This window comes from Colius striatus, chromosome 3 (assembly GCF_028858725.1).
Source record: "Colius striatus isolate bColStr4 chromosome 3, bColStr4.1.hap1, whole genome shotgun sequence".
Lineage (NCBI taxonomy): Eukaryota > Metazoa > Chordata > Aves > Coliiformes > Coliidae > Colius > Colius striatus.
In genome coordinates, this window is record NC_084761.1 from 27663727 (window position 1) to 27677050 (window position 13324).

The window sequence follows — 13324 nt, forward strand, 5'->3', positions numbered from 1 at the left end:
AATACTACCTTAAGCATCATCAGCTGATCTTTGCAGGTGTTTTTTTTTTTTTTTAATTCAGCATGTAGACAAGAGCGAATGTGCAGCTTAAAATGACCTGCCCTGTCTCTTCCCCACATTCTCAGGGCTCATTTACCATAGCAGATACACTGTGAAGATACAAAAGTAGATCTATCTACAAACAGAAGGAAAATGTCTAACATTGCCATCTGATCCATACTTACAGGAATATTTGTGTATGAAACATTCTAAGCTTCAGATTGCCCATTGGTACACTCACCTAGAAACACGGATTGTGGCTAAGAGTTTTTTCTAGAGAAAAGAAGAGGATGTGGATACCATGCAATTTTCATAGGTTTTCTGAAATCAAGATGTGGCTATTGCAAGAAGTTATGTGCTCAGTGCCTACTGTGAAAGCATTGTGCTTATTCTGATACTGTAAATCCCAAACTCCTCCAGCCACTACTACTTAGGCCCAAAATCCTAGAATACCTTCAGCTTCCCTAGCACCACAGCCCTAGTGCTAATGACCATAACAAAGGTTTTATGGTCATAAACCTAGACAGAACTGCTGCTGCTGCTTACCTCAGTAATGGTGGTTCCAACATCTTTGACAGTAGAGGAATTCAGAGGAGAATGTTCTTCTCATCAAATTTCTACCTAGCATCAAAGAAAGAAAGCAAAATTTAAGAGGAAAAAACAGTAGGACACCTGAATATTAGTGAGAATCCCAGCCACAGACTCGTGGCAATTTTTCATTCACCCTCTCCAAACTGAGCTTTTGCCACTATGTACTCTTGCCAGAATTCTCAACATTAAACTAGTATCTTTGTAAATGAGATGAGAAACTAAATGATGGCAGTTCATGGCTAAGATATAGATGAAGATATGAGTCACACCACTTTTATGCATTCACGTCCCTGTTCGTTCAGTATACTCTCTCAGAATTTCGTAGATGGGAAAACAGTCAGGAGTCCTGTATCTCACTTATCATCTGAAAGCGCTTGTAGTTACTATTTTGTGAAACAGGGAAACAAAGAATGGAATAGATTTTGTGGGATTTACATTTTTTCATATTGATACTTAAGGAAATAGAATCAACTGAGCAATTCCATTATTTTAATCAACAGGAAAATACATGGGGAAAAACTATGTTCACACAACGTGAGTGGTGGATGCAGCTCTAGGGGAAAAAAAAATCCACGGCTGCAGCTAGAAATGATTTCGCTGGGTTCATACAAAACTTTGGGTTTACGCTAGGTCCTGAGAGAAACAACACAGCGCAAGGGCGTAAGGCAGCCCCGTCAGGGACTGGTGAGAGGTGGGACAGCCCCCGGCGGCGCAGGCGGTAGCAGGCCAGGCGGCAGCAGTCCACCATCTCAGGCTCAGGCCCAGTCCCAGTCCCACCGTTCCTCCAGCACACGCCGCGGTTCTCAGCTGCGTGGGAGGCGCTTCCCCCGTGCCCCGCGGCGTGGCGCCGGCGGGCTCTAGGACCTCGCGGGAGGGAGGCGCGGCGGAGGCGGGCGGGTTGAAGGGCTCCCACCTGCCTGTGGCAGTCCGCAGTCCCCGGTACCGCGGGGCAGGCAGCGGGGCGGGCGATGAAGGGGCCTCGGGCGACAGCGATGTTTGGGGCAGGCAGGTACAGCATCCCCCGGCCCGTCACCAGGAACCTGGAGGACCTGGACTCGGTACAGAGCGTCCTCTTGCACAGGTCAGTGGCGGAGACGGGATAGGCGGCTCCTGCACTAGCCCGCCGCAGGCTTCGCGAGTGGGGGGACGACTGGAGTTTGCTTTCCCAGCCTTGGGAGGCTCTGGCGGCCTCCGCTTCCTGACCGCTTGACCTGGGAGACGGGCGGCCGGGTGAGAAGTGCCTCTGCCCGTCCCTCACAGGAGGAGGTCGCCGCAGCCTATCGACGACCCGCGGGCCGGCAGCGAGGCCTGTGGGGCAGTGCCGAACCCCAGGTTCTTCGGAGAAGAGGGTCGCCGCGGGAGCCCTTTGTTGTGGAGGCAGGAAGCGAGAGGCGCGGCGTCCCTGCCTCCCCTCACCTTCCCGGGCGGCGGTGGGGCGCGGGCAGGGGAGGCGCCGTGCCCGTCGCCGCGGGGGCAGAGTGGTGGTGGGGCTGCCCCGGTGTGCAAGGGAGGGGAACGGGCGGCTGCCTGCGGGGCATCGACTCGCCCTCGGGTTGCCCTGTCTTCTTGCGAAGCGGTGGAGCTGCAGGTGAGGGAAGGTGCCCTAGTGCGCTCTGAGTAGTGCCCTGCAGCCTGTGTGGGACTTGCACGACAGCCGGGGGTATGCGTCGGGATTTCTCCCACGTGGAAGGAGAGGGGTTGACAGAAGCTCCGTTGAATCGATTCTGTAAGCATTTTGAACTCTCCTGTTGGCAGGGGTGGGAAGCGTATTAATTCACACACAAATCTAAGATGGGCATTCCTGAAGTGGATGTGTAGGAAGCACACCGCATGAGAAGCTGTTTTTTCCCTCAACTTCACCATTTCTAACTTCAGTTCTCCACGGAATCCCCCCGCAAAGACATTTTGACAGTAAGACCTTGGCTTTCAAAGGACTTTCAAAGCCACCCTCGATGCCATTTTCTTTGTGGTAGCCAAGAGCTGTTTAAACTTGACAAGGCAAACACCATCGCATTCAGCAGTATCCAAGATAACCTCATCTCCAGTTGTTCTGTCAAGTGCTCGTTTCCTAACATGTTTTCTCAGCTATATTGATTTATTTTCTACTGGAAAGAAAAAGTATACTTTTTCTCAGTGCCAACTCCAAACAGCTCTTGCTATGGAAACTAACAACTCATTATAGACTCGGCTTTTCTCCAGCTCAAAGCATCAAACTGAATAGTCACTTAAAATCCGTTCCTGTGAACACTGAAGTGCGGCAAGGAGGGTGCACGGGAATCAGCCTGCTTCTTCACTGCACTCTGAGGCCACTTTGTAAGCCATAAACGTGCCCATATACTACGGGGAGACCCTCTGGTATCTGAAATGGTGTGCATGTGTTTGTCAACGACCTCACAGAAAGTGTCCCGTTTCAAAGTTGTGTTAAAAACATGCTGCCCTATGGTATTACTAATATTAGTATCCTTTCAGTCTAATAAGGTACTGGTCATCCTCAAAACATTTGTGTGTTGACTGACTGCAAATAATGGGTTTACTTTGTGCTCAATGCGCCTGCTATGCATAGCAGATGATCCTAAAAAAAAAACCCTGTAGATTTAATGCAAAGTAAAAACAGTAGGAAAAATCTTGTTTTTCTCAAACAAAAGAGATGGACTGAGCTAAGTCTTCTTGAGTTCTTCATGTCTCTCTTCTGTTGGTTTTATGTTCTTCTAAAATACATTCTGTAATCCAGTTGCATAGAGTGACGTTGATAGAGAAAGCTTAAAAAGTCAAGACAGTCTATTTATTAGGCACTGGAGTGTTGTTTCACGAAATGTTCACTTGGTCACAAGGGTAGCCTTTATTCTCCATTTAGTCTGTTTAGGTGTAAATATCCCAATGAAAATGACAGTGTAGTATCACTATTTGATTGCTGCTTTATGCAGTAATGTCAGAAAAGCTGTGAACAGAAGATTTTGTAATCATGTATACCCCATAATCACAAAGTCTTATGTATTACGGGATGCTTATGAAGTATGCCTTTTGTCTCTTAGTAAAGAAAGACTTTGTCAGGCTAGCTGAAAGCTGTATTGATATTACTCATATATTGCTGTGCACTGCAAGAATAAAAAAAAAATGATAGCAGAAGAGTTTGGAATGTCACTCAACAATCCAGATTCTCTGTTAATTTTTCTTCAGATGTTTGAGTAAAGCAGGTGTTAGCAGCAATAAACAGAATTTCCTATTTCCAAATAGGAAAATATTCTCCTCTTAGTATTGTCTGCTTGTAACTTATCATGTTAAATCCGTAATATATGTATCTGTCCAGTTGTTGATAGAGCCTTCCTGGAAATATTATCTGATTGGAAAACATGTAGAAAGAAAAATAATAATTAAAAAACCCACACCAAAAAACCCCACCAAAACCCACAAAAAAACCCACAAAAAAAACCAGACAATAAGAAGTCACTTAGGCCTTCTCGCTTCTTTATTGACAATGGAAGAACTGTAATTTGAAGTACGGAAGGGAGGAGGAATGCAAATAGACACTTAAAATGCTGTTGATGTGCATAGCCAGTGTAAGAAAGGCATATTCAACTACAGTCCAGGTACACCTTGTGAGCTTTGTCTCGCAGTGTTGTTCTGTCCTGTCTATACTGCCTATGCTGTATGTAAGAGCCAGAAAGTTATCAGATCCAGTCAGAGAATCCTCCCTGTTTAGAGATAGTTCTCCCAGTTTGTTCAGCTAGTCCAGAGACAGCACTGTCCTTCCTCACCCATGATAGCCAATTAGTGAATGATGAGTTTCAGTAAAACTGCTAAAATCAGGCCTGACTATACAAAATCAAACATGAAAAGTTAGAAAGTCATAAAAACAAATCCCAAACTTCCCTGTGCTCTTCCATCTAGCTGCTAGGAAAAGACTGTAATTCCAGTCTCATTTCTGCATCATTGGCTTGAAAAAAAAATGACCTGTCAGCATATAACAATGAAAAAAATTTACTTGTTTAAATTGGACATTAGGTGGAGTAGGGGGTTCATAAGTACCTGTGCCACAGTACCAAAAAAAAGAGTTATTCCTTAGTTATTTTCCTTCTTTATTAGGAAAGGACTGGTATATCTCTTTGGTGTGTCCTAAACACTGGCCTCTTTTAACTATGATCAACACCTGAATGTCAGTGTGGATCAAGGTAGACTGATATTTTTAAAGCACATTAGCTTTTGAAGCAGGTTCAGCCAAAAAAAGTAACAAGGAACTCTTGTTCTGAAATGAATTTCCACACATGGATTTAGTTCCTTGCAGGAACAGCTAATCAGAGCAACCTTAAGCCAGAAGAGAGTACTTTTTAATTATCCACTTCTAAATGCTTGTTAACCAGTTGTCCAGTAAGGGTAAACAGTAGTATTGATGCTAATTATGCCCTGTGGCAAATTTTTGCCATCTGCTTGTTTATGTGAGCAACCTAGCGTGAAAGGCTTATGGGCTTCATAGTGAGCAGCATCAACCCAGCTGCTTGGATTAAGTGTAAGGGATCTGCCAGAAGACAAATTATTTCAAGTCTTTTCCTAATATTTATGCACAAAAAATGAGAGGTTTTCCTCTAAAGAGGAATCGTGTGGGAATTTTGTGTCTTCACTAAAATAAAATCCTGCTGTGTGAGTTACAGTATAACTTGCAATCTTTAATTGTTCCCACAGCAGCAAAAAATCCACATTCATTTCAGAAAAAAAATATTTAGGTGACTCCCAACCACCTCTCTCTGTGGCCTGAAATCTTCCAGCATCCTTTCCTTCATAATATGGTTATCCCTCTAAAATAGCAAGATGACTGCCTCCTCCTTTTTAGAGAGCCTGTATTTCTCAGTGATTGAGCAAACAACGGGAAACAATTAACCAGCTCTTGAACTTGGTGAAATTTAACATAACTAACACAGGACCATCTGGCACAGACTATCATTTCTCTACAGAAGGTCTTCAGTGTGCTGTTTGGTGTATTAAAAGTGCCTGCTAATATAAGCAGAATTGAGAAGGGCAGGAGAGTGTATCTCACCTACATCTATTAAAATTCTAACTCCTACAGTATTCCTTTTAGGAAATCATTAGGCTTTTCAGGAAATGCTGTTTGTGCAGAGCATTTTATCAAAGTAAGATGTTTGGGAAATGGGTTGCTTTCAGAATATTTTTTCTACCTGTTCTTCTGGAAGTGATAGAAAGAAAAGTTGGTACTTATCTTGCATTCTGACAATTGGAAACAACCAAAGATCTGGGCGTTTGTTGATTTCTTTTTTTTTTAATTATTATTTTTAAAAAAAGAATTGGCTACCATGTGTGAATTATATATTTTGTGTGAAGTGATTGTTGCCAGCTCAGAGAGAAAAAAACTTCTAAGTTATCTACTATGTCTTGTCCTAAACTGAATGAAACCATACTGGAGCAAACTTCCCTCCTGGACCTGTAGGTAGGAAATATTTCTGCCTCCTCCTTTGGATAGGTTTGTAGTCTTAAAATCCTCACAACTATGGTTTACCTGTGATATCAAGTCTTGTATAGGTACTTCAGAATGGCCACAAAATTTAATGTAAGTATCTCTAAGTACTCCAGTTGAAGCCTTAATAACATGGATATGAGTCCAAAATATTCCTGTCTGTTAATTCAGTTGAAATCGGACTTATTAATGAATGTTTCCCTAAAACAGTTTCAAGCAGAGGAATTTCATACCAGAGTTCTGTGACTCCTACATAGTGCTGCAGCACTATAAAACCTCACTGCTGAAGTTGTGCAAGTATCCCACTGAGCAGATATTAAATCCAACATATTAAAAATGTTCCAACAATTATTCTCCATCCCTTTCCTTATTCACCATGCGTGTCCTGATGGGTTTACTGACATAGCTACACAGCAAGTTGCCTGCAGGGTTGCCATGGGTCTTATTTTTCATGGGTGTGAATAATTTAAGTCCTGAAAGCTGAGCAGGGTTTGGATTTTTTTTTCTCTCTTGACTGTGCACGATTTTGCATTTGTAGACTGCATTGACCACTTCAAGGTGCCAAATCATCTGTCTTGTTTGGGTCGGTCTCACATCTTTGCCTCCCCTCCCATACATAACTGCTTTTCTGACTAACCTAAACAGAAGTTATCTTAGTTTCTGACAACTCCTTAAATGATGATAATGGAGTGTAATATAAAGCACAGAAGTATTTGGCTTGATGAAAACTACTGTTCTCACATTTCTTTGTCCAAATCAGTTTTTTATTACAAGCAACGCTTTTGAGGCTCACCCCAGGACTGCTTCATCAATAGTCTTTTTTATGGGACAGTCACTGAGACCTTGATGTCAAACCATTACATAAATAGTTTTTTCGCCATTATATGTTCTATACTGACCCACTGAAAGACTTTAAAGGGACTAGTGAGAGTCAGCTGTTTTGAGGAAGGATGTGGAGAGGTTGGACGCTTCTGTTTGCTGTTATTCTTACCAGCCGAAGGAGGCAGGAGGCGGCCTTTCTGCCACATGCTGCACTAAAACTACCGTTTACTTCTTCGGAGGCGGGCAGGAGTTCGTGCCGTACTTAGTCCTTAGCCGAGCCTGGTGCCCTGAAGCGCGGCCTGTCTCTGCGGGTGCGTTCCGCGCGCGGCGGCCCCGGCCGGGAAGCGCCTTCAGGCTTCCCCTCGTCTCCATGGCGCCGGGCCGAGGCAGCCAATGGGAAGGACGGGCGCGGGTCACGTGCCCACCCGGCGCGGAGGGGTGTGGGTGCCATGGCGTCCGGGGGAAACGGCGGGAAGGGGTTCGGACGAGCCGAGGGGATGGAACCATGGAGGGATGAAGGCGTTGAGAGTGCGGGCACCGGCAGCGAGAGCGGCTCGTGTGCCACCTCGCTGTCTGCGAGTTCCGAGTAAGGGCGGTGTGAGGCGGGGGAGGGCGAGCGGCGGTGGGCCGGGCCGGGCGCTTTTCCCGCGCGGGTGGCTTTGTGATGTTTCTCTGGCAGAGACCTCGGAGTAACGTGGCGAGCGGTAGCGTGCGTTCGGCTGGCGGGCTGTGTGCGGCCTCATGGGTGTATCCCAGCCGAACACTGCCCGAGAAAGAGGTGGGGAAGATAGACGTGGTTCATGTGTTACAAGTCTTGTAGTTCTTGAGCCGCAGTCTTCCTATTCTACGGGCCTGTCTTTCGGGAAAAAGTAGGTCAGAGGACAGCTCAGGGATACCAGTACATATTTTAGAGACATCGGTGCAATATCTAGGGTTTTTTTACTTATTATTTTTATTTTGTAGAAGAATTGACTTTCCATTTCCTACATTAAAGTAACTCTGCTTGACAGTTGAAATTTATATTTCTATGGCATTTTATTTGGCATGTTATTTTCATGATGTAGTACAGTGAAGAAAAAAAGTAGGAGAGGTTTGAAGTATATTTACATACATTTGGGTTTGTAGTTGTCCCATCTAGATTGTGACCTGATCTAGGTGGACCTGCTAGAGGGAGTTGGACTAGATGATGTTTAAAAGCCCCTTCCAATCCCTACCCATAAAGCTGTTGAGTGTACACCTGCTGTTTTCTTCATAAACCAGAACTCAACTCTTAACACATTTCTGCTTGAAGCCTTACTTTTTTTACTTTTTTTCTCCCTCTTTTTGTGTGTTTGAGTGTTTTCTAATTCTTTCCTCTAAAATGCTTATTTATTAGCTTTCTTTATGTGTATTTAGTAGGTGATAAAGCCACATTTCACTCTGTTCAACATAGAACACAATGTGTAATGCTGTTGGATAAACAGAAATACATTTATTCTATATCTGCATCAACAGAACTGCCAAGCTTTAATTTTGGGTCCAAACAGTAACTTCTGTTGCACTGAAGTCTTCTGAGTACAGAAAAAAAAGGTTAAGATATGACTTATAATGAAAATAGGGGATGAGAAATAGACTGCAGTTTTGCTAAGTAACAGGTACAACGATAGATCTGTTACGTATTTGAAGACAATGGCATTTCTTCCTCTATAGATGATCTGGATGTGGTTTTATAACAAGCCATATTCAAGTAAATTCAAGAAAGAAAAACCTTGGCAATAGTTTTATGAATTAAAAGTTATAAACTTCCAGAATAACTTCTGACTGTTGAAACTATGTTGCTTAATGCTACAGATGATGTGACAAACCCAAGATAGCCCAAGGAACACTTGTGTGAGGGCAGAAATATGTGCAATAGGAGGGCTGCTTTGCTAGAGACCTGTAACTTTGCACAAGGCCTATTTTCAGAGAGAGCTGAGAAGCGACTGCTTATATATGCCATTGTCAAAGTAGTCGTCTTGTTTTGGGGGTTTTTCCCTGTAGTTCTGTCCATTTTGACAGAGTTTAACACTTACTGTCGCTTTCACTGATTGTGCTGCATCTAAGGAGCGATAGCTATGAAAAGCATGGCAGCTGAAGCTATAATTATCATTGCTAGGCAAAGGTGGAGAAAACTAAAGATGATGAGCTTAACTTCTGTAAAGTATCATCTGAGTGGAATTTAATCATACAGTGTAGTAAAACAGTTAACTCTTGATTTGTTATTTCCTTTAATTGCTTTAAAATGAGGCTGACAGATGTTAACTTTATTATTGCTGAGTTTTCTTGGGTGAGAACAGTCGCGTCAGAACTTGGATCCTTTGTTTCTAGTATATGGGTTTTTTCCATATGTGGACAATTTCAACTGGCACAGTTTTTCAGACTTTTACCCCAAAGAAGAAATATCTGTGTGGGATCAGTGAAACTGTTCTTGGAGTGGGTTATCCATATTTTTAGATCCCTTGATGGAAGCTTCAAGGCATATATAGAAGCTCAAGGTATTGTGTAAGTGCTTGTTTGGACATAAAAGAAAATAGATGGAAATGAGTTGTGGTTTTTGGGTTCGTTTGGTTTTTGTTTTGGGGTTTTTTTGGTGGGTTTGGTTTTTTTTGGTTGGTTGGTTTAAATCAGTTACAAAACTATAGCTTTAGGGAAAAAACCTGTCATCCTGGGTGCAGATGTCTTGTTTCAGACTTTGCTTATTTAGATGTCCGTATGGATCTATATTCAGAAAGTGATAGTTCCTTTAAAGTACACTCATGAAAAAATACCTTCAAGGAGAGCAGTTCATACTTCTGACTCTTCGAAAGTTCATCAGTTTATTTGCATAGAGTGACTTTTCCATATGTGCTCCTTTTTTACAAGCTTTCTTGCTGGAGAGCTTCTGTTTCTGTTACCCAGTGTAAACCTATACACACATGTGTTTGTGTTTTGATTTTTTTTCCTTTGGTCTCTATACCAGGTTCTAATAAAAATAGACAATGAAGCTGGAAAACATGAGTGTATGAACTTACAGTCAAATTGAATTTTTGATCTGCCTCAAACAAGAAGGAGCTTTTGCAAAGATCACAGTCCCTTTTAAAGAGGGATAAAAAGTCTATCATACAGCACAGGAGTTTCTGCTAACCCAAATATTATTCCCAAATTTTATGTTGTCAATTTCTAATGTTTCCTTTCCCAATTTCATTTTTTCCCTATTTTGCTTACATCTATCGGAATGCAGGAGTACTTGAAAAAAAACAAACAAAAACTAACAAAAAACCTCTGATGTTATTTCTTACCTACCACTTTGTGAGAGATGCTTGATCAGATAATTGCCTGGCCGTAACAGCCTTTAGCTGTTGTATCATTCTGATACTTTCTTTAGGAAGACTTTGCAGAGGCTTTAAGACTTTACCTGCGACCATCAGGAAAAAAGAAATTCTCACAAGTTGTGGATCTTTTAAAACTATCAACTCGAGAAAAAACAATTAACAAATGAAGGGGAAGTTGCTGATCTTTCTTCCTGCCTGCAACATTCATAGTCTTCTTGAAGTTACTGGGCTTCCCAGAAGTAATGCCTATATTATTAGTCCCTCCAGATTCACCCTTTGAGCATTTAAAGGGGCTGTGGTGCAGTGCCTTTTATACATTATACAATGTTCTCTGTCCAGCTAAACTTGAAGCTTGATCATTTATCTGTGTATGCAAATTAATACTCTATTTGAATTCTGTAATACCAGATTTAAAGAAAATTGTCATCCTTTATTCAGTAAGGTTAGGTAGTTTTAGCATAAGATGTATTAATATATGTTAACCTTAAAAAATTAATGATATTAATTAGGATATAAGTCTCTAGTTTTTCCTTACTTGATTTTTATCAGTGTGGTCTCAGATTCATAGAAAGGGAGATGTGTTTTTCATGTAGTCAGGTAGAATCATCTGACCCTGATTTTTTTTTCATAGAGAATATCCCAGCTGTTCCGTGCATTGGCCACTAATAACCTGATCAAAAAGCTCACTTAATATTTATCTTAAATACTTCGATAAATAAACCCACTAAGTACTCTGACTTTGACCATTATTGATCCTCATCCTTCTGTAGTAATACTCTGTGCTTCATCTTGTGGTGAGAAGTGGCCCGTTTGGTCTGTTGCCTCTCAGCTATCATTTTTTGTTAGTTTTACTCTCAGCCAAAAGAGTATGATTTCCTTCAATCTCTTTCCCTTTAAAACATGTTTATAAACTACTTACTATTGTCTCTGTGTTCTGGGCTTGCTCCAGTTCTTACATCTCTCTTAAGATGTACTAGCCAAAACTGGACATGGTTGACACATAGTCATTGCCAAATTAGGACAAAAAATGTTTCGTGCTGTGCAGATGGTACTCTTGTTAGTAGATCATGTAGTTGCCTTGCCCTTTCTTTGCAGCAGCTTGATTCTAGTGACTTAGTGATCCACTCCAGCTGCTAGAACTTTTTCTGTAGCGCTGCTGCCACTTTACTTTTTTAGTGTGCATTTTTGCATGTGAGCTTGAGTATGCTATTTGAACTTGTCTTTAAAAGTATTACCTAGTTTTCATCTTGGGCTTTTTGGTTATATTGAGGTGATTTAAAGATATTAATCTTGTCTTTCCAAATAGCTCGGAGTACAGTCCTTCTTACAAATGCATAAAGGAAAAAGTAATTGGATGGAGCAAATAGGATGGCATTTCTCTCAGAGAAAGCCCCGTCATGCCAATGAATGTAATAACTAATTAAAACTTGTATGTGAAAGTAATGTTTTGAGCTGGCCTTTTGTTTTGTTTTCAGAAAAGAGAGTTCTGCTTTTTGCAATGGCTGTTTTCCTGTAAGGTATTTAAAGAAACTCTTTCCACTTGTGAGGAATGTCTTTCTTTGCCATATCCATGATTTGTCCGAGAAAAGCTCTTACCATATGGCAAACTTAAAGCAGTTGAGCTTTCAATATTCAGGAGGCAACTTTTTTTTAAACTTAAAAAAAACCCCAAAACAACTTGTTTTTTCCATAGGTTCTCTATCGCTTCCCTACTTGAAGTAATCAGATGTCACTTGCATAGCAGTCTTCTTTATCAGAACTGTCACTGATCATTCTTCTTTGTTTCCCAGTGAACTAGAGCCTGAATGGTTGGATGGTGTGCAGAGAAACGGGGAGTTATTTTATTTAGAACTGAGTGAAAGTGAAGAAGAAGCTCTGCTTCAGAAGAGCTGTCCAGAAATGCCAGCAGTGAATCACGTCAGGTTTCGTGAAAATGAAGCTGAAGTTATTCAAGAGGGATCACGAAAAGAAAGAAAGTATGAACTGAAGAAATTGACCAAAATGTTAAAAAAGAAGAATCTTTTACCAAAGTATTCTGGTAAGAAAGGCAGTGGAAACTGTAATGTGCACTCTACTGGTCCTACTTCCATATTGAAACACCAATCCACGCAGAAAACGGGTGTCACTGTTCAGCAGAAGTACAAAGATGTGTATGCTTATGTAAATCCCAGAAAACTGTACAGTGCTGGAGAAGATGAGCAGCATAGACTGCTGGAAGCCTTAGTAGGGATCGTCCATCAGTCTTCATGGAGCAGCAGAAGAATGGAAAAACACAGCAGGAAGGATAAGGTCACCAGAGGAATCAGTGAAGAGAAGCTTATAGTACATAGTCTGGTGCCAGGTAGTTCTGCAATGAAAACAGGCCAAATCTTGATTGGTAAGTGATTGAACAGTTAACTTACACAGTCTTTCTTTGAAATGATGATGTTTTAAAATTTTGTTTAGAGGTAGCTGACCTAAATATTCCTAAGACATAAGCAAATACGTAGAACTTTTTGTCAGTTCTTGAGGCACTATTTTAAATAAATGTCACTGCATGTGATGTTTTGCTATCTGTTCAGTTTTACTATATTAGTTCATGTTACATAAACTAGAAGATGTTCATATAATAAATAGATGACTATCCTTTAAGCATATAGGGAGTGAGCAGCTTGAACTTGGAGTAACAAATACCCCACCACTACCTCCTTTAATTTAACATAGACTTTGCTCAGTAGAGAAGTGGGACTTATCTACTAAGTGGGCAAAAGCTATAGTCTGCCAGATATTTTGTTTTCATTGTTTTCCACATCACCCCTTTTAGTTAAAAAGCTTCACTGGATACACTTCAAATGGATTTTGTATGTAAAAATGAGGAAAAGTACTGAGTAAGATGTGTTCATATGTTACAGACTTTCTATACAGCTTTGTTTGGATATTCTTCTGTTTGGCAAGTATAGCAGCTGCTTCCTCAGCAGTTCTGATCAGACGGCCTCCAAATTCATAGTGGGATGTAGTTTGAGGAGGCAGTGCACCAGTAGAGCAGCTCTCCTTTGTGTTGGTTTGGCTCAGACACTTCCATGAGCTGATGCAACTAAAT

General features: G+C 41.5%; 1 protein-coding gene across 4 annotated transcripts in view; it reads left to right on the top strand.

The window, feature by feature from the left end:
* The first annotated feature begins 1617 nt into the window (after positions 1-1617).
* The window catches only part of INTU (inturned planar cell polarity protein), a 56712-nt gene continuing 45005 nt past the window's right edge, over positions 1618-13324 (top strand). For 2 of the 4 annotated variants that reach the window (XR_009818424.1, XM_061992544.1), the window contains exons 1-2: positions 7366-7502; positions 12036-12622. Coding sequence is in view for 3 of the 4 variants with exons in the window: in XM_061992544.1 (XP_061848528.1) it covers positions 7366-7502; positions 12036-12622 (724 nt within the window). In the remaining variant the exon portion in view is untranslated. Of the gene's footprint in view, positions 1712-7365; positions 7503-12035; positions 12623-13324 lie in introns of those variants that run through there. The other 2 variants (XM_061992545.1, XM_061992546.1) reach the window with 2 other exon arrangements.